General features: G+C 43.0%; 1 protein-coding gene across 9 annotated transcripts in view; it reads left to right on the top strand.

Annotated features, from left to right (window-relative positions):
* Positions 1-19,620, top strand: part of ndst3 (N-deacetylase/N-sulfotransferase (heparan glucosaminyl) 3) — a 417,173-nt gene that overhangs the window by 217,129 nt on the left and 180,424 nt on the right. For 8 of the 9 annotated variants that reach the window (XM_069926585.1, XM_069926582.1, XM_069926590.1 and 5 more), the window contains 2 exons: positions 6,435-6,522; positions 18,864-19,018. The exons of the other annotated variant lie outside the window; for it this stretch is intronic. In XM_069926585.1, the coding sequence (XP_069782686.1) occupies positions 6,435-6,522; positions 18,864-19,018 (243 nt within the window). The remainder of the gene's footprint in view (positions 1-6,434; positions 6,523-18,863; positions 19,019-19,620) is intronic. 9 annotated transcript variants of the gene reach the window in all.

The following is a 19,620-nucleotide window of genomic DNA, read 5'->3' on the forward strand; positions in this document are numbered from 1 at the left end:
TGTTTTCAATGAAAACCTCAATGAAAATCTCTCGCAGTCAGGTTTTGTTTTGGTTTGTCAAGGGTCGGCTTATATGCCAGATGAGCGCTGATTGGATTTTGAGTTGAATTTACGGTTTCAAAAGTATATCCAGTGTATAAGTCAACCCCCATTTTTTGAGAGATTTTTGGGGTTTCAGGACTCGACTTAAACATCGAAATCTATGGTAGTAAAAATTTTTAAAATCGCTTTTACTACAGCTAAATGAAATGTAAATAAGTAAAAGTAAAACAGTAGGTTTAGAGCATCTGATGCTCCCTTTGTGGCCTTGGAGAGGCTGGGTATAGGTTGGAGATCGGTTTGCTGAGCACCTTCACTCTGTCTGCACCTGTTCAGGGACCTCCCAGCGATCAACCATTTCAGCTTTGCATCCCACTCACATGGCCATGGCCTTATGTACTCTCCCACCAACTTCACTTGTAAATGGGAGGAAACAGCACCTGATTTTCCATCTCGGCACTCTCAAGCCAGATGGCATTAACGTTGACTTCTCTGGTTTCTGCTAACCTGCACTCCTTTCCCCTTCCATTCCTTTCCCCCTGTCAGCTCTTCACCCCCTTCTCTGTCTATTCACCTAGCCATCCCTCCTTCCTCTGCTTGCTGCCGTGCCCTCCCTCCCTTCTCCACCTATTGCCTTTGCCAACCCCCTCCCCCCCCCCCCCCCCCACAACACCTCCATCTTATCCTTTTTGGATACTTGCTGACATGAAGGGCTCAAGCCTGAAATGTCAATTATGTTTTTTTATCTTTGCAATGTACAGGTCACTGGTTGAACTGTTGAGTTTCTCCAGCTTTGCATTTTAGCTGAATGAAATGCGCTTGTTGTCTTTGTTCTCATACATGAGCTTTGCTCCACTCATAGCACAAATAGCTTTGCACAAGTTTCTTTTATGTAAACACATGCGAATGGAGAAGGTATTGCTTTGTAATGGCATCAATTTATGGGTCTCAAGCTGTGCCGAGCAATCTTTCATGAAAGCTCATTTGACACATTATCCCATTTCATTTCAATTTGAACATTTTGTCGGCACTTTTCTTAAGGCACATTAACAATTTAGCAGGCTGTTTTGACAAAGCGGCAATAGAATGTGATGTTGAAGATAACCAGCCAATTACGTGTTTATGATGTAGCTGACAGCAACATGAATCAAAACAGTTATTGTTGGACTTTTCTGTTTTTGTGCATTAGTTCATGATATATGCTTTTGAGTTTATTGTCAGGCTTGAATTTGGAACTTCCCATAAGATGATAAGAATGCAAATGTATATCTTTGGATGCCACTGATTGGAAGATGGCACTCTAATTTTGCAAGCAAGCCTTTCTGTGCAAGTTTTAAAAGGAGGTATCATTGTGGTGTGATGGCCTTCATTAAATGAGGGATCGAGTTCAATGTTGCAGCCATGCGAGACCTTGGTTCTGCCCCACTTGGAATATTGTCTTCAGTTCTGGTCACCTCATTATAGGAAGGATGTGGTGCCATACAGAAGAAATTTACAAGAATGCTGCCTGGATTGGAGCGCACACCTTATGAGGATAGGTTGAGTGAACTTGGTCTTTTCTTCTTAGAGTGACCGAGGATAAGAGGTGACCTGAAAAACATCTATAAGGTGATGAGAGGCTTTGATCTTGTAGGTGGCTAGTGGCTTGATCCCGGGGCTGAAATGGCTAACGAGGGGGTATAGTTTTAGGGTGCTTTGGAGGTTGCTGTCATACCACACAACCAGCAAGGACACTATCAAGATTATCATATTGAAGGTGTAATATTGCAAGAAATTTGTCTTAGTCGGCCACAAGGCAAACAGATTCCTCATCAGCAGAAATGGCCTCTTAGTCAGAGAAATAGAAGCAAAAGAGAGTTCCCCCAAAGTCACCTAGTGTCTGTCGATTCACCTTCAGTGCTTCCGCGGCCTCCGCGGCCACTCAGAATCCATTCCAAACCTTTGACAACCCGAGCTCCAGGCATGAACCTCCAACATGATCAGGAAGGCTTCAGTGCCCTTGACACCCCCTCACACTCCTGTTCCAATACACTTTAGCCAGTCTTGAGCCAGTCTCCGGCAATCTCCAGCCCAGTGCCAGTCCTTTCACTACAGTCACCAGCAGCCCACAGCCTGCTTCGAGTTACCGACAGCCTGCGACTTGTATCTTCTTCAGCTGCAGAGCCCCTCAGAGGTCCGCCATCATGGTTATCATTCCCATGGGTCATCTCCTCTGCTTCTCCTCAAATGGGGGGAGGGGTGGTCCTGTTTTCTGGGGTGCTGTGCCAGTCCTCTTCTTCCCCAGAGTCTACAACCCCTCGAGGCTGTTGCTGAGCATAGACGTCGCCTCTAGTGTCACTAGGGGGTGTGGGGGTGCAGACCACACCGGGTGACACCATCAGAGGGGGTGACATGAAAATGACTCTATAAAATTTTTGTGCAGTGTTTTAGCAGAAATTTATTATTTTTTATAAAAATATCCATGTAGTTAATTATAACAACAAAAGCATTTTTCATAAGCCCAGATTACATGTATCAATTATACCTACAAGGCTAAAACTCTATGCTAATTTACATTTTGAATCTTTTAATGTGCACCAGTCAAAGCCCCCTCCCACCCCCCCAATCCTGCTCAATACTGCCACCAACCCAGACGTACAATTAACTCACAGGGGGGCAGTGACACCATGAGTTACCACACTGGGTGACACCAACCCTAGTGACACCACTGAGCGCCATCATCTTGGGGTCAAACTGTGTGATCACAGGATTTTAAAATAACTCACCATTGTCTCCTTTAGCAGGCTGTTAAAGCCTATACGGAGCCGTTGGTAGTTGGACTGGATGGTAGATCTCTGCAGAGGAGCACTATGTCTCCTCTCCTCACTCTCTGCGGGTCTGTACCAGCAGCAACGCTGTTACGATGGTGCTTTGCCATTCTCAAACTCCTTAGGAAGTGTAGGCACTGCTCTACCTTCCTGACCTATTGTGCATCCAGGACAGGTTGTTTTTAAATGGACGGAAAAAAATGTTGTACTCCCCACTCTCTACAAATGTAATGGGGAGTGGTCCTTCGTCCTCCTGAAGTCTGTGATCATCTCCTTTGTCTTGTCCACACTGAGTCTCAAGTTATTGCTCTTGTGCAAGCATTTCAACCTCCTTTCTGTAAGCTGACTCATCAGTGTTGCCAAAGAAGCTAATTACCATGCTGTGGTGCACCCAGAAAGTCTGCTTTCAATGTTGCACCTTGTAGACGTAGTTGATGGACAAGGAGAACATCCTGTATTCCATCTTATTATTTGGTAGCTAGCCCACTATGTGGTGTTATCGACAAATATGAAATGGAATTGGAATGATATGTAACTGCACAGTCATGGGTGTAGATGGAGTATAATAAGAGACTGAATATATAATTTTAAAATTTCTTCAATTAATTTTTTTTAAAAATAGACATACAGCACGGTAACAGCCAATTCAGCCCTACGAGTCCATGCCACCCAAATTGTACCCCATTAACCTACGCTCCAGTACATTTTTGAAGGGTGGGAGGAAACCGGAGAATCTGGAGAAAACCCACACAGACATGGGGAGAATGTACAAACTCCTTGCAGACAGCATGGGATTCAAACCCAGGCCTGGTCGAGATCACTGGCGCTGTAAAGCTTTGCACTAACCACTATGCCAACCATGCCATCCTATCCTTGAGAAGCATCAGTGTTGAGTGTGATTATGGAGATATTGTTACCCATCTTAACTGATTGCAGTCAATTAGACAACAAGCCAATGCACCACTTACAGAGAGGTTCATCAAGACCTAGATCCTGAAGTTTGGGAATGAGTTTATTGGGGACTGTGATATTGAAGTCATGTAGTCCTTGAACAAGTCTAACATTGATGTTCTTGTTTGTACAATAGGAAAATTGTTGTGGGTCAAGGCTGGCTGAGAGGCTGGAGCTGATGTCACCCATGATTGACCTCTTAATGCCTTTCACGATGGTGGTGTCATCAGCCCTGTAAATGTGCTTTTCGTCACAACCTATGAGATAGTTCCTTCTTGAAGACATAGGAGCTCTATAACTACAAAGTAGGAAGGAGATATAATACTATGACCTCACCATCTCTTTAACCAAGAAGCAGGTAGATGCTTTCTCCAGATTGAGACATTACATGGTGCAGGTTTAGACATTGCAAGGACTTTGTTCCATTTTCCACTGCTAACCACCAACTTGGTTTGTTGCGGACCAATTAAAAATATTGGCTTATTAAAGTTATAATTATACAGTTTACATCAAGCTATCAAAATTCTCTTTACTTTCATAGCTCAATGATATATCAAGGCTAAATTCAAGTCAGATCCAGTAGAATAATCAAATGAAAAATCATCTTAGAACTATAAAGCACTACATCACAGAAAATGGGCCATTTAGCCCTTCTAGTCTGTGCCAAAACGTCATTCCGCTAGTCCCACTGACCTGCACCCATTCCATCACCCTCCAGACCCCTCCCATCCATGTATCTAACCAATTTATTCTTAGAACATATGAGAAGCCCGCATTTACCATGTTAGATGAAAGCCCGTTCCATAGTCCCATCACTCTCTGAGTGAAGAGGTTCCTCCTAATGTTCCCACTAAACCTTTCCCCTTTCACCCTAAAGCCATGATCTCTGTATTTATCTCTCACAATCTGTGGAAAGAGCCTACTCATGTTTATTAATTTTGTAAACCTCTAACAAATCTCCCCTCATTTTTCTGCACTCCAAGGAATAAAGTCTAACCTGTTTAATCATTCCCTGTAACTTAACTCAACTCCTGAAGACCCAACAACATCCTAGTAAGTCTTCTCTGCATTATCTCAATCTTACTGATATTCTTCCTGTAGTTTGGTGACCAGATATACACACAATACTCCAAATATGGCCTCACCAATGTCTTATACAACCTCACCATAACATCTCAACTCCTGTACTCAATACTTTGATTTATGAAGGCTAAGCTTTATTTACCACCCTATCTGCATGTGACATCACTTTCAGGGAATTATGTATCTTTATTCCCAGATCCCTTTGTTCCTCCGACACCTCAGTACCCTACCATTTACTATGTAATTTCTACCTTAGTTTGTCCTTCCAAAATGCAACATCTCTCGCTTGTCTACATTAAATTCCATCTGCCATTTTCTGGCCTATTTTGCCTGTTAGTCCAGATCCCTCTACAAGCTATGAAAGCCTTCCTCTCTGTCCACAATGCCCTCAATCTTAGTGTCATCAGAAAACTTGCTGATCCAATTTCCCACATTATCATCCAGATCATTGATATAGACAACCAACAACAATGGTCCCAGCACCGATCCTTGAGGCACATCAATAGTCTCAGGCCTCCAGTCTGAGAAGCAATCATCTACCTCCTCTCTCTGCCACTCTTCTCCCATTCAGCCAATTTCAAATCCAGTTTACAACCTCTCCATGTCTGAACTTTCTTAACTAACCTTCCATGTGAGATCCTTTCTCATTTCCACAAAATTGCTTTTTCTCCAATTTAGAAACTTAACTCGAGGACCAGACCTTTCCTTATTTGTAATTAACTTGAAACTAATAACATTATGATCACAGGACCCTAAATATTTGCCTACACATAGGTATGTCACCTGACCTGTCTGGTTCCCTGGTAGGAGATCAAGTATTGCATCCTGTCTTATTGGTACCTCTAAAACTGATTTAGAAAACTTTCCTGAGCCTATTTAATAAGCTCCAAGCCATCTTACCCTTTTACTGTATGGGAGTCCCAGTCAATATGTGGAAAGTTAAATTCTCCAACTATCACAACTTTCTGTTCCTTACATCGGTCCGCTATCTCTCGACAGATTTTCTCCTCCAATTCTCTCTATCGTTGTTTAAGATTCCATTTCCTAACCCTGTTATATATTATACTTTTCATTTTGCTTTTTGGGCTTGTGATTTTAATGAGTACTTCTGGAGTAAAATATGAAGGTCGTCCTGCTTAGTGTAACAGCTAGCACAACACTTACAGTGCCAACGACCTAGGTTCAAATCTGCCGCTGTCTGTAAGGAGTTTGTACGTTCTCCCCATATCTTCATGGGTTTCCTGTGGGGACTCCTGTTTCCTCCCACCCTTCAAACCATACCTGGGGTTGTAGATTAAACTGGGTGTAGTTGAGCAGCACATGTTTAAATGGCCAGAAACACCTTCTTCCATGGTGTAAATAAATAAAAAAAGGTTGTAGAGTCATTTGACCTTTATTTGACTGAACTAAAAATATTAATTGCAGTTCACAGCTCTTTTATCCATTGATGAGAGCATGAAATTAATGTGATAGTCTATTTTTGCATTATGTCAAAATATATCATATGAAAAGACCATACCCTGCAGCAATTATCTTGCCATTTGTCTCTTTTAGGCATTACTTGAAACTCAAAATCTATTGCGAACCCAAATTCCAAACTTCACCTTCAACCTTGGATATTCTGGAAAATTCTACCATACAGGTGAGAATGTACACAAATAAGCAATTCAATTCTGACCGTTTTTATAACTTTGAAGCCTTGTGTCCCAAAGAAATGTTTGCATTCGGATAGGGCTGTTATCGAGAAAAATCTCAGGAATTGCAAAGCATAGAATAAAGCCACCACCATTCACAACAGGAGCTGCCATGTAGGCCACCGCCCGTTTAAAGAGGGCCATGGGCCGAAATCATTAAATACTTATGTATTTTATGTAGTTGGTAGGAGGGAAGAGCGGAAGAAACCCACTAAACTTGACTGCTTCACAGGGAAGGGGGCTCATAAACTCTTGAGAGTAACATGGAAGTCTGCAGATTCTGTGATTGTGGTAAAAACAGACCAAAATCTTGGAGGAACTCAGCCGATCTTTTCAGCATCCATAGGAGACAAAGATATATTGCCGACATTCCTTGAAATAAGGCTCAGGCCCGAAACATTGGCAATATATCTTTGGCTCCTATCGATGCTGAAAAGACCAGCTGAGTTTCTCCAGCATTTTGGTCTGTTTTTAATTACCATAAATATTGAGGGCATAGCCAAAAAAAAGGTTTACAAAAGCTGAGTTAATGGGATGAAAGATGAATGGACACTGGGACATGGTTAGAGATTGAGGAGAAATAACTGGAATTGTTGAAATGATGAATTCTAAAATGATTTTTAATGGCATTGAACAGCAATATGGATGGGTTTGCAAAATGTATTGCTAAGATACGGGCCAAACAGCCTAGCTGCTCTGTGCTACTATGTCCCTCCTTCAGTTCATCATTTCATTCCCATCACCATATCCTTTGATCTCTTTTTCCTTCATCTGTTTATCCACCTCCAACCCCATCTCCAGAACACCAACCACCCCCCCCCACTACCAATCAGCTGATCACACTTCACAATCGACTAAGCCCCCCTTCCCTGCTCAACACCAGGCAATATTAATGCAAGGTCTTTACCTGCCTTACGGCAAACTAAAGGAAATGTTGTGCAATATTATTTTGTCTGTTTAATTATCTGACAATAAAAGACTTGAATCTTGAACTACAAAGCACCCTTACCCCACTGCCAGTTCCATCCTCAGTTGCTATTTACATATTCCAGTGACTGATATCCTTTCCCCATCCATCCAAACCATGAAAACAAAACAGCCATAGAACATAGAACAGTATAGCACAGTATAGTCCCTTCAGGCCATGTGGTGCTGACCTTTAGACCCTGCCTTCCACGTAACCCTCCACAGACGTAAGGCTCACTGGTCAATAATTACCTAGACTTTCCTTATGATCTTTTTTGAACAAGGGGGCAACATTTGCCACCCTCCAATCCTCCAGTACCATTCCTATGGATAATGAGGACACAGCGATCCTAGCCAGATGCTCAGCAATCTCCTCCCTCTCGTCATGGAGCAGTCTGGGGAATATTCCATCAAGCCCCGGGGACTTATCCGTCGTGATACATTTTAACTGCTTCAACACATTCTCTCTCTTAATACCAATATGTTCTCGAACATTTACCCCACCCATATTGTCCTCACCGTCATCAAGATCCCTCTCTTCGGTGAATACTGAAGATAAGTATTCATTGAGGACTTCACCCACTTCCACAGCCTCCAGGCATATCTTCCCACTTTTATCTCCTACCTTCACTCCTGTCATTGTTTATTCTTCACATATACATAAAACATCTTGGGGTTCTTAAACCTACATGCCAAAGCCTTCTCATGCCCTCTTCAAGCTCTCCTAAGTCCTTTCTTAAGTTCTATCCGGCAACCATATATTTCTCATGAGCCCTTCCTGTTTACTGCTTCCTATATCCAACATATGCTTCCTTCTTCCCTTACCTGTTTTGCCATGTTTCCCTTTTCCTACCATCTTTTCCTTGTCCCAGTTGTACAAACCTATCCTGACCCACTCTTATCAATTCTCTCCTTGGTCCCCTCCATCCGGATCCCCCATCCAAAGCCCCATCTCAAGCTGCTCCTTGGTATGACCCCCAGGACCTGATTTGAATTCCCTTATATGCAGTACCATGACATTCCTTTTGTAAATATGGGCTTTTGCTTTTTTTTATGCAAACAAAGAGGGGGTGGGGAGAATCAGTAGGCCAAGCAACATCCACAGAGAGAAATGAAGAGTCAACATTTTGGATCAGTTTCCCTTTGACCCAAAACATTTGCCCCTTTTACACAGAGATCCCACTAAATTGGCATGTCAATGGCCCATGTTTAAAGCCAGGTCGGGTCAGATCGGAGCGTTCACACTGAACAGAGAAAAGCTGGTTCAGTGCGACCTTTTACATAGGGACTCGGCATCCCGCTGCAAAAGGAGGCGGGACCTGCAACATTACAGCGTCAGTGTTCCAGCAAGGCAGGGAAGCCTTTTACACTGGATCTGATGCGAAACGCATTGGCTCTGATACTACCTACATTGGCGGGTAAGTAGCGGGACGAAAATGATCCCCCATGGTCGCGTTCACACAGGTAACTGAAATGGTAAATAGGTGGTAAATCACCTTCTTTCAAGGGCAGTATAAAAGGGCCAGACACTCCATGGATGTGACCCAACCTATCAAATTCCACTACCTTCTCTTTGTTTGCTCAAGATTTCAGCGTCTGAAGATTTTGTATTTCCCAATGTATTTTTTATGGCCTGGAATGCACTGAGCATGGGAAGCAAGCATTATGGCAGTTTTCAAAAGGGAATTAGGTAAATACTTGAAGGGAAAAGACAATAGATACAAGGCAGGAACCATGGCCAATTGGTTAGCTCTGCAAGGCACAGTTAACATAGCAGTTAGTGTTATGCTATTGCAACACCCACAAAATAAACAAAATAGAGAGAGTGCAGAGAAGGTTCACGAGAATGTTGACAGGATTTCAGGGTCTGAGTTACAGGGAAAGGTTGTGCAGACTGGGGCTTTTTTCTCTGGAGCGTAGAAGATTGAGAGGGGACTTGATAGAGGTGTTTAAGATTTTAAAAGGGACAGTCAGAGTAAATGTGGATAGGCTTTTTCAATTAAGAAAGGGGAAGATTCAAACTAGAGGACATGGTTTAAGATTGAAGGGGGAAAATTATAAGGGGAACATGAGGGGAAATTTCTTTACACAGAGGGTCGTGGGGATGTGGAATGAGCTTCCAGCAGACGTGGTCGAGGCGGGATCATTGGTTACATTTAAGGAAAGACTGGATCGTTACATGGATAGGATGGGACTAGAGGGGTATGGACCGGGTGCTGGTCAGTGGGACTAGGAGGATGGGGATTTGCTACGGCATGGACTTGTAGGGCCGAACTGGCCTGTTCTGTGCTGTAAGTGGTTATATGGTTATATAACACCAGTAACTGGGGTTCGAATTTGGTGCTGCCTGTAAAGAAATTGAATGTTCTTCCTGTGGCTTGCATGGGTTTTCTCCTGGTATCTGGTTTTGTCCCATCCTCCAAAATGTACAGGGTGCATAAGTTAATTGGGTGTAATTGGGGCATATATTTCAGTGGCCGGAATGGGTTTCTACTATAGAAATTAAAAACATAGTTAAAATGAAGCTTCATCAGTGCTTTGGCCACTTGCCTGAGATCCACCCTGGATTGGGCTCCATAACACCTGGAAGGCCGTTGGCAGGAGACAAGGCTGTGGGTGGAGCCTCACTTCCTGTCAAAGGCTGTGAGGCCATTGGAAAAGTTGCAATTAACTCTAATATTCAAAGATATTTAAACACAGAGTAATTAATTGTTTTAAATCATTTAAAATATAGATGTCCTTTTAAAAATAAATGTATCAAGATAGATTTAGAACTTATAAACAATTAAATGCACTACACAAAGTCAAATAAATTAACAAATACATCACTTTACTTAAATTGTACTTCCTAATCTACAGATCATGAATTCCCATGCAATTGAGTGGCAATCTCATCCCACACCAGACTGGCTTCAGGGTTCCCACCTGAAATGTTGACGGACCATTTTTGCCCATGGTCCTTTCCCGACCAACTAATGTTTTCAGCAGTTCCTTGTTTGCTCAATATTCCAGCACCTACAATCTTTGCATTTCCTTGTACCTGATATTCTTGTTGGTGTAGGTCCACACAGGCAGGTTCCCTGGCATTTGGCTCTCAGTCCATCCATCCCAGACCTATAGCAGGTTGTGGAGGTTCAGTTATTGCCAGATTGTCAGCCAACAGCTCCTTATTACAGCTGGTACAGCCAATAAAGTTTAAAAATGAAATTTGTTTCCTTTAATTGACCAAGGCTCTGAACTTCTTACATTATATGTTCCCATTCCACATTTTAAGTAACTTTATTTATTAACTGAAGCAGGTTTTTAAAAAAAAATGATCTAATCTCTTTTATGGAGCATAATTTACAGATCTTAGATAGGTCAACAAGTGAGATATAAAGAGATGAGTAGTGCTGTACATATCTTAAATTTAAATTTTTGACATTTTAAATTTAGACTTACAGCACGGTAACAGGCCCTCCCAGCCCAAACCCACCAAATTAACCTACAGTCCCTAAAAGTTTTTGGAGGGTGGGATGAAACTAGACCACCCGGAGGAAACCCACACAAACACAGCGAAAACATAGAAACTCCTTACAGACAGCGCCAGATTCAAGTGTGAGAAATCTAAATATAATGGCCCCGTAAATGCGCCAGTAGATAAAAGCTGCTTACTTTGCCAACTTCTGACCGTGGTTCAGGTGAAACATTTGTTGCCTCTAGTCTTGACCATTCCATACTCTCATGGCCATCTCCCATTTTACATTCCATAATTGAGGAAGCAAAACTCGATTGCCAGGTCCTTTCTAAATGTAATGTTTAAATTTAGACTTACAGCACGGCAACAGGCCATTTCAGCCCACAAGCCCATGCTGCCCAATTACACCCAATTAACCTACAACCCCCAGTGTTTCCTGCACCAAGTGTTGTTGGTCCATCACTCTGTGCTTGCTGACCAACACTGGCTCATCCTTTATAGTCCTCTTCCTTGTTCGAAACCCCCGGTTATGCCTTGTCTTTGTAGCTTTTTTTTTCAGATTTGTAACCTTCCAAGGTGTCTGAAATACCAGAATTCTTCTTACACATCCCCAACTTGTATTACTGAATCAATTATGGGGATGTGCCTGCACCAATCAAGGGACTTAGCTCTGAAAATTCCTTTGAACGTTCACCATCTCTCTTTTTCCATTTTCCCTATACAATGTAAAATCATGAGGGGAAGGGTTTCAGTGAATAGTCACAATTTTTTTCAGCTGTGTAGGGGAGCCTAAAACTCAAGGGCAGAGATTTAAGATGAAAGGGGAAAGATTTAAAAAGGACCTAAGGGGTATTTTTTTTTCACACAGAGGGCAATGGGTATGTGGAACAAGTCGCCAGAGGAAAGAGTGGTGTAGCTGTATGATTTAATGGGATTTCAGCAAGTATGTGGAAAAGGGTCTGTTTCAAGATCAAACCAGCAACCACAAAGAAGGCACATCACACAGGGTAAAGGTGAACAATTACTTTAATAACAAAAATTCACCTTCAAACTTTAATTCAAAATTCCCCCTTTTATATCACTTCTTACTATGCAAATTTCTATAACAGTGTAAAACTAACAAATTCCCCAGCCTAAATAAAATATATGTAATCAAAGTCTAAATTATATTTCCAACCAGCCCACATAAAAAAAACAGACACCAAACACATAGGACTCACAAAACTTGATTACAATCGAAGTAAAGATCATAAACAAAATTCAGTTTGTTTGGTAAACTGAAGCCAAAAGATCTTTTAGAGAGAGAGAGAGAGAGAGAGAGAGAGAGAGAGAGAGAGAGAGAGAGAGAGAGAGAGAGAGAGAGAGAAAGAGAGAGAGAGAGAGAGAGAGCACAAAATTCGAAGTGATCTTTTTGTGTCGCTTGGTCCGGATCCTTCTGGCTGCCTTCGGAATGTTCATCCCTTTTAAAATGCCCAACATTCTAAACTGCCTTCCAGACAATGACTCATGTTTTGGGCCTCCTTCCACTCCACACCCACACCCAGAGGTGGTTTGTCATCCAAGTCCAGAAATTTCTAGATCATCTTCTGCGCATGCCCAGTCCTTCTCCCACTCTCTCTCTCACTCTCAGCAGTCCACCTTCACCTTGGCTCTCTAAGGCAAACTGTCACTTTCCAACACAAAACCACACAACATATAGGCCAATAGACAACACAGAACTCTGTAGCAGGGCCAAACACAGTAAAATGGGACAAGTTGGCCGGCATGAACAAACTGGACTGTATAAATCTATGGTCATACTCAAATAGTTTCCTAATATTTTGTCCAAAACATCATTATGAAATTCCTTGTGGCAACCTTCTGGCATCTGGAACCAGGAATCAAATCCCTGGGTATCAACATCTCTGAAGATCTGTCCTGGGCCCTCCATGTTGATGCAGTCATCAGTAGCTATACTTCATGAGGAGTTTGAGGAGATTTGGTGTGTCACCAAGACTCTCAAAAATTTATGCAGGTGCACCGTGGAGAGCATTCTGGCTGGCTGCATCAATGTCTGGTTTGGAGGTGCCAATGCACAGGACAGGAAGAAACTACAGAGAGTTGTTAATTCAGCCTGTGACATCATAGGTATCAATCTTCCCTCCATCAAAGACATCTACAAGAGGTGGTATCTAAAGAAAGCAGTCTCTATCCTCAAGGACCTTCACCACCCAGGCCCATACCCTCTTCATACTGCTAGTATCAGGGAAAAGGTAAAGAGCCTGAAGATAAACACCCAGTGGCACAAGGACAGCTTCCCCTCTGCTATCAAATTTCTGGATAGACAATGAATCGCAGACACTTTCTCTGATTTTCTTTCACTATTGATTTTTTATGTGTAATTTATAGCAATATTTGCAATGTGATGATGCTGTTGCAAAACATCAAATGTCGTGACATGTTCATGACAATAAATTCTGGTTCTGATCCAACCTCTCTAAAATTCTGATCTCAAAATTTACAAACTTCAGAATTATATATTCCCAGTGACAGGGGTTTATGAATGTTTGGGTTAGGAAAGGCCGTCTGTTCCATGTTCTGTTCCACTGCCTTGTTATCTCTATGGAGCAGTCACTTTGATTTGCTGATCCAAACAGATTTGGTTGCTATAGGAATGTTCTGAAAGTGAGACAGATTTTTCTGATGTCAGGCAATTTCTTGAGATAGTACATAGCAGATAATATTACACAAACTTGCCTTCTGCCTGCCATAGGCAGCCAAAGAGCCACCATTAGGGTCGCCCAGAACCCTTTATGGTACCAGTGAAAGAGAAGCAAAAGAGAGTCCCACGCTGAGTCTCCGTGAATTTGTCTCCAGCACTCCTGCAACAACTGCAGCCGCACAGACTCCTGTTCAGTCCATGAGCAACCTGAGCTCCAGATTCAAATCACCAGGGTGATCAGGAAGCCCTCAGCACCCCCTCGAATTCCAGTTCCAGTACCTGGTTAGCATGGGCCAGTCTCCAGCAGCCCTCTGCCTGGGTAGGCCCCTCAGCTGATAATTCCTTTCATCACCACCGTGGTCACCAGCCTGTTGGGTCATCTCCTCAAACGGGGATGTTCTTGTAGTCAGGGAAAAGTAGGCATAGTCGGCAAAATGATTTTCACAATGGGAATCTCACTTTAGTTCACGAGCTTTGTGAAGATGGAGATGGCAATGGAGGACATCAGGAGTCAGACAGATCCATCAACATGGGCAGAGAGGCAGACAATATTGAAAAGATCTACAGACTGACTCCAAAGTATTTCTTGTGAGCTTTCTAATCGTAGGTCAACCAAATGTATGAGAATCAAAAGAACAGAAGGATGTGCTACGAGGGCTGGATGAAGTGTATAGTTTGGAGGCTTCTAAATTAAGTTAAATTTAGACCTACAGCATGTTAACAGGCCCTTCCATCCTATGAGCGCATGATACCAAAATACCCCAACTGACCTACAACCCCTGTACATTTTTGCAGGATGAGGAAACCCACGCAGACACAGGGAGAATGTACAATCTCCATACAGAGAGTTCCGGATTCAAACCTGGGTTGCTAACGCTGTAATAGGCATTGCTCTAACCCAGTGGTGCTCAACCTTTCTGCTTCCACTCACATACCAGTTTAAGTAATCCCTATGCTCTGTGATTAGTAAGGAATTGGTTAAGATGGCATGGGAAGGGAAGGTTGAGAACCACTGCTCTAGACCCAGTTGTTACTGAAATGTTTTACTTGAGAAAAATTGTCATTGGCCCATTTCCTTTGGAGGTCTGAACCTGTGCACATAATGAGTCCATTAGATACGATTAAAACAGTGGTTTTCAAACATTTTTCTTTTCACCCACATACCACCTTAAGCAAACCCTTACTAACCACAGAGCCCCTATGGCATAGGGATTACTTAAAGTGGTATGTGAGTAGAAGGAAAAGGTTGACAACTACTGCTCAATCAATAACCATGCCGCCCAATATTAATACAGGTTTAGTCCAGTTAGGCTGAGTGATCAATTTCTGTGTTGATATGTAAATCATCTGGTGTCTGACTAATCTTTTCTTCAACCCCCTTCTTTTTCAATGTGAATGCCTCGCTTTATTTGATTTTGCGTATTGAAAGGGAGCATTTTGCTCCACCCAGTCTTTAATTTACAAGAAGTTCATAGTCATCTTATTTTTTTTGCCAAAATGCATCATCGATCACCAAGTGTTTACAAGACTGGTGGGAAGACATATTTATGATGTTCAACTTTCCAGTAAATTGCTAAGGTCCAAATCGGCGGCACGGTGGGCGTAGCAGTTAGCGCAATTCCTTTACAGCGCCAGTGATTGGGACAGGGGTTCAAATCCTGTGCTCTGTATGGAGCCTGTATGTGTCTCCCAATGTCTGTGTGGGCTTCCCCACTCCTGATTTCCTCCCACTGTTGAAATGTACTGGGGTGTAGGTTATTTGGATGTAATTTGGGTGGCACGGAAATGGCCTCTAACTGTGCTGGGTGTCTAAATTTAAATCGAACAGGGAAAGTGATTCCCAACTATTATTTTGCCCTGTTGCAAAATAGTTGTATTTTTCACTGTTTTCTCCATTGTGGTAATGTGGAAAGAAATAATCAAAAGGACAACAATTTAATACTCCTTAATTCAAGTTCAAGTTTTAAGTTCAAATTTATTGTCATTAAATTACATTTTTCTTTAATTTCATCTATCTCCATTGCTTCTGCTCCCGGGTTTCCCATTCCAGAGCATCCCAAGATGCCTTCCTTCTTCAAATGGCATGGCTTCCCCTCTACTGCCCTGACCTACATCTCCTCCATTTTCCACAGATCTAGTCTGGTGCCCTCCACCCCAAGACACAACAAGGATAAGATTCCCCTTGTCCTTACCCACACCCTGCCAGCCTCAGCATCCAACATATTCTGCCATAATTTCTGGTAGCTACAACATGATCCTACCAGTGGTCAGATCTTCCCTTCCCCTCTCCATTTTCTGCAAGGACTGCCCCTCTGGGACTCCCTCATCTACTCATCCCATCCCACTAATTTCCCCTTGGCACCTACCCCTGTGACCACAGGAAATGCTATATATCTACCCACACTCTGCCCTCAGCACCATTCGAGACCCCAGCCAGTCCTTCCAAGGGAAGCAACACTTCACTTGTGAATCTGCATCCAGTAGCTCCCATTGTGGCCTCCTCCACACAAGAGAGACCAAGCGCAGACTGGGAGATCATTTCATTGAGCACTTTTGGCCAATCTGCTGCAATAGCATAGACCTCCCAGCGATCAACCATTTTATTTGCACACTCCATTCATTACGTCATGCACTGCCAAAGTAAGGTAACCTGCAAATCGGAGGAACAATATTAAGCACTCTCCAACCAGACGGCATTAACATTACCTTCTCCAATTTCCATTAAACCCCTTCCCCAATGCTCTCTTTTTCCCTATCTCTGTCTCCTTTCCTTAGCTCACCACTCCCTTTTCTTCCCTCCCCTATCAGAGAGCTACCCTTCCCCTATCAGTTTCTTTCTCTTCTACTCTCCCATCTATATCCACCTGCCATATGGCCTCTTACCTGTCAGCCTGTGCACCCCCTGCCCCTTCTTCCCTGTTCTCTCCTCACCCTCCACCCCCCCCATCCTTTTTTTCAGGTGGCTGTCTGTTTTTTGTTCATATTTTGATGAAAGACTCAGGCGCAAAACCTGGGTTGGCCTTTACATCCTCTGGATGCTGGGTGTCCTGCTGAGTTTCTCCAGCACATTTGGGGTCTGCACTTCAACCCCAGCATTTGCAGATTATCTTGTTTAACTTTATGTTAAATTGTAGCAGATGTGCAAGCTATATCTCCCGTGTTGCCAGCTATTTCCTTTTGACTCAGCCTTCTCACATAGACATATCTCACCCTCAGCCTTATCCATTGCCAAAGAACAACATATCATACTTGTAGCCTGGATAGCCATAAACTCAATGGCATGAACTTTGAGACTGCAGATGCTGGATCTCACCACTTGGCACATCGACCTCTTCCCGCCTTCTGTAAAGATTGTTCTCTCAAGTGAGTCCCTTGTCCCCCCTCCTCACCAATGCCCACATTACCTCCCAGACCCTTACCATGCAACAACAGGAAGTGTAACACTTGTTCTGCATCTCCTCCCACTCTACCATCCAGGTTCCCAAGGAGCCCTTCCACGTGAGGCAAAGATTTACACGCACCTCCTCTTACCTGCATCAAGTGCTCCTGAAGGAGCCTCCAGTGCATTAGTGACTTGTGATCTGTTTCACAGAGCATCTACGTTCTGTTCACATGGGCATCACAAGATCCGGTGGCATGTTAACTCCTCTTCCTCTTTCTTTATACCACCATTCTCTCCTTCTGTACATAACAAATTCCAGCACTGGCAGCTGCTGGCTTTGAATCACCTACCTCATTCCAAATGACGTATCTTTCATCACCTGATCCCTTTGTTTGACATCTACCAATCTCCTACCTCTGTCCATAGCATTTTGCCTCTGCCTGGTTCACCAATCCCACATGGGGTCCTGTCGCGCTGCTCCCACCCTCTCCTCCTTACTCTGGTTTCTCTTCTATGTTTAATGTCTCAATAAAAGCTTTTAGCTCAAAATTTCAAGCATTCTTCTTCTCCCACGGACCTATTGAGTGCCTCCAGCAGATTCAGTGCGGGCATTTACATCGATTTTCCCAATATTGATTCGCCCCCCCCCCCCCCACCCTTAATCCAATTGCACTTTTCTCACCTGTCCTTTTGCGACCACAACATGGAGGCAGAAATGGGCCATTCAGCCCATTGAGTCGGCTCGGCCATTCAATCATGAGCTGATCCATATTTCCGCTCAGCCCCACTGCCCAGCCATTAGTCTCGATAAAGGAGCCCTACCCGAAATAGTGGTTAACCATTTTTCTCCGTAGACATTGCCTGAATTCAACTTCCCATTTCTCATGAAACCTTGCACATTTTGCCCTTTCAAGATGCCGACTATATCTCGACAGCTTGGTCAAGGAGCAATGAGGTTCTCGATGAAGAAAAACCTCTTTTTCCAATGATCCCCAGACCATGTTAATATGGCAATGGTGTGACAAACACCCATGCCTCCCAAAACTTTATCATCCTCAATTCCATTACACCATTAGATATCGGAGCGGAGCAGAAGTAGACCATTTGGCCTGTCAAGTGCATTCTGCCATTCCATCAGGAGCTGATCTATTCTCCCACTCAGCCCCAAGCCCTGCCTTCTCCCCATAACTTTTTTAAACCCTGACTATCAGTCTCTGCCTTAAATACACTCAATGACCTGGCCTCAATAGCCACCAACAATAGTAAATCCCAGAGGCTTACCATTCTCTGGCTAAAGAAATTCCTCCACATCTCTGTCTTAAAAGGGTGCCCTTCAATCTCTTGCCCTAGATTCCCCTACCACTGGAAACAACTTTGCCACATCTTCCCTGTCTAGGCCTTTTAACATTTGAAATGCTTCCACGAGGTCCCCCCTCATTCTTCTGAACTCTAAGGAGTAGAGCCCAAGAACCGTCAAATGTTCCTCATATGCTAATCTCTTCATTCCAGGAATCATTCTTGTGAATCTTCTCTAAACCCTCTCCAATGCCAGCACATCCTTTCTGAAATAAGGAGCTTGAAACTGTACCCCGTACTCCAAGTGAGGCCTCATCAGTACCTTATAAGCTCTCAACATCACATTCCCGCTCTTATATCCTACTCCTCTTGATATGAATGCCAACACTGGATTTGCCTTCATCACCATGTTGTTCCAGGAAGGGTTGAATTATCAGGACCTGAACTTCGATTCTGCTTCCACAACTGACTGGTGTATAATTTTCAGGGATGCTCGCAGAAGATGAAGGTGATGATATGCTGCTCAAGTACGTGAATAAATTTTGGTGGTTCCCGCACATGTGGAGTCACATGCAGCCTCATCTCTTCCACAATGAATCGGTGTTGGCTGACCAAATGATTCTCAACAAGGAGTTTGCATTGGTGAGTACGTTGGTCTGAGATCTTTGTTCATGAACTAAATTTGAAAGAATTTATAGGAGGTGAGCATAATATTGTTAAAGATACTCTTGATTGTGAGTAGGAACAAAGGATGTGATCATTAAGGAATTCTGCACCTCTTAAATTCATATATCAGGATTAGATTTTGAGGGAACAAACTTTGATAGATTTCTATCATCATTAAATGAGTTGTTCTTATTCACTTTCCATCACACATGCACCTATGGGAGCAGAAGTACACATGATTATGATTAGTTAAATAAAGTAACCATCAACTCAATAGAACACAAATGTGAAATTTAAGTAATACCTTTTTTTGTTAATACAGTTAGAATATGGTAGGCTCACTCAAAAGGTCATGAGGCATGGAATCCATAGAATTTTGGCTGCTTGGAATCAAAATTGGCTTGCCGACAGAAGGCAGAAGAACGTAATCTGCTTGGAGGTCGGTGACAAGTGGCTTTCCACAGGAATCATCTCTGATACCCCTGCTCTTTGTGAATTTTATAAATAACTAGGACAAAGCAGTGGAGGTGGGGTGGGGGGGGGGGGGGGTGAGTCAGTATGTTTGCAGATGACACTAA

This window comes from Narcine bancroftii, chromosome 3 (genome assembly GCF_036971445.1).
Source record: "Narcine bancroftii isolate sNarBan1 chromosome 3, sNarBan1.hap1, whole genome shotgun sequence".
NCBI lineage: Eukaryota > Metazoa > Chordata > Chondrichthyes > Torpediniformes > Narcinidae > Narcine > Narcine bancroftii.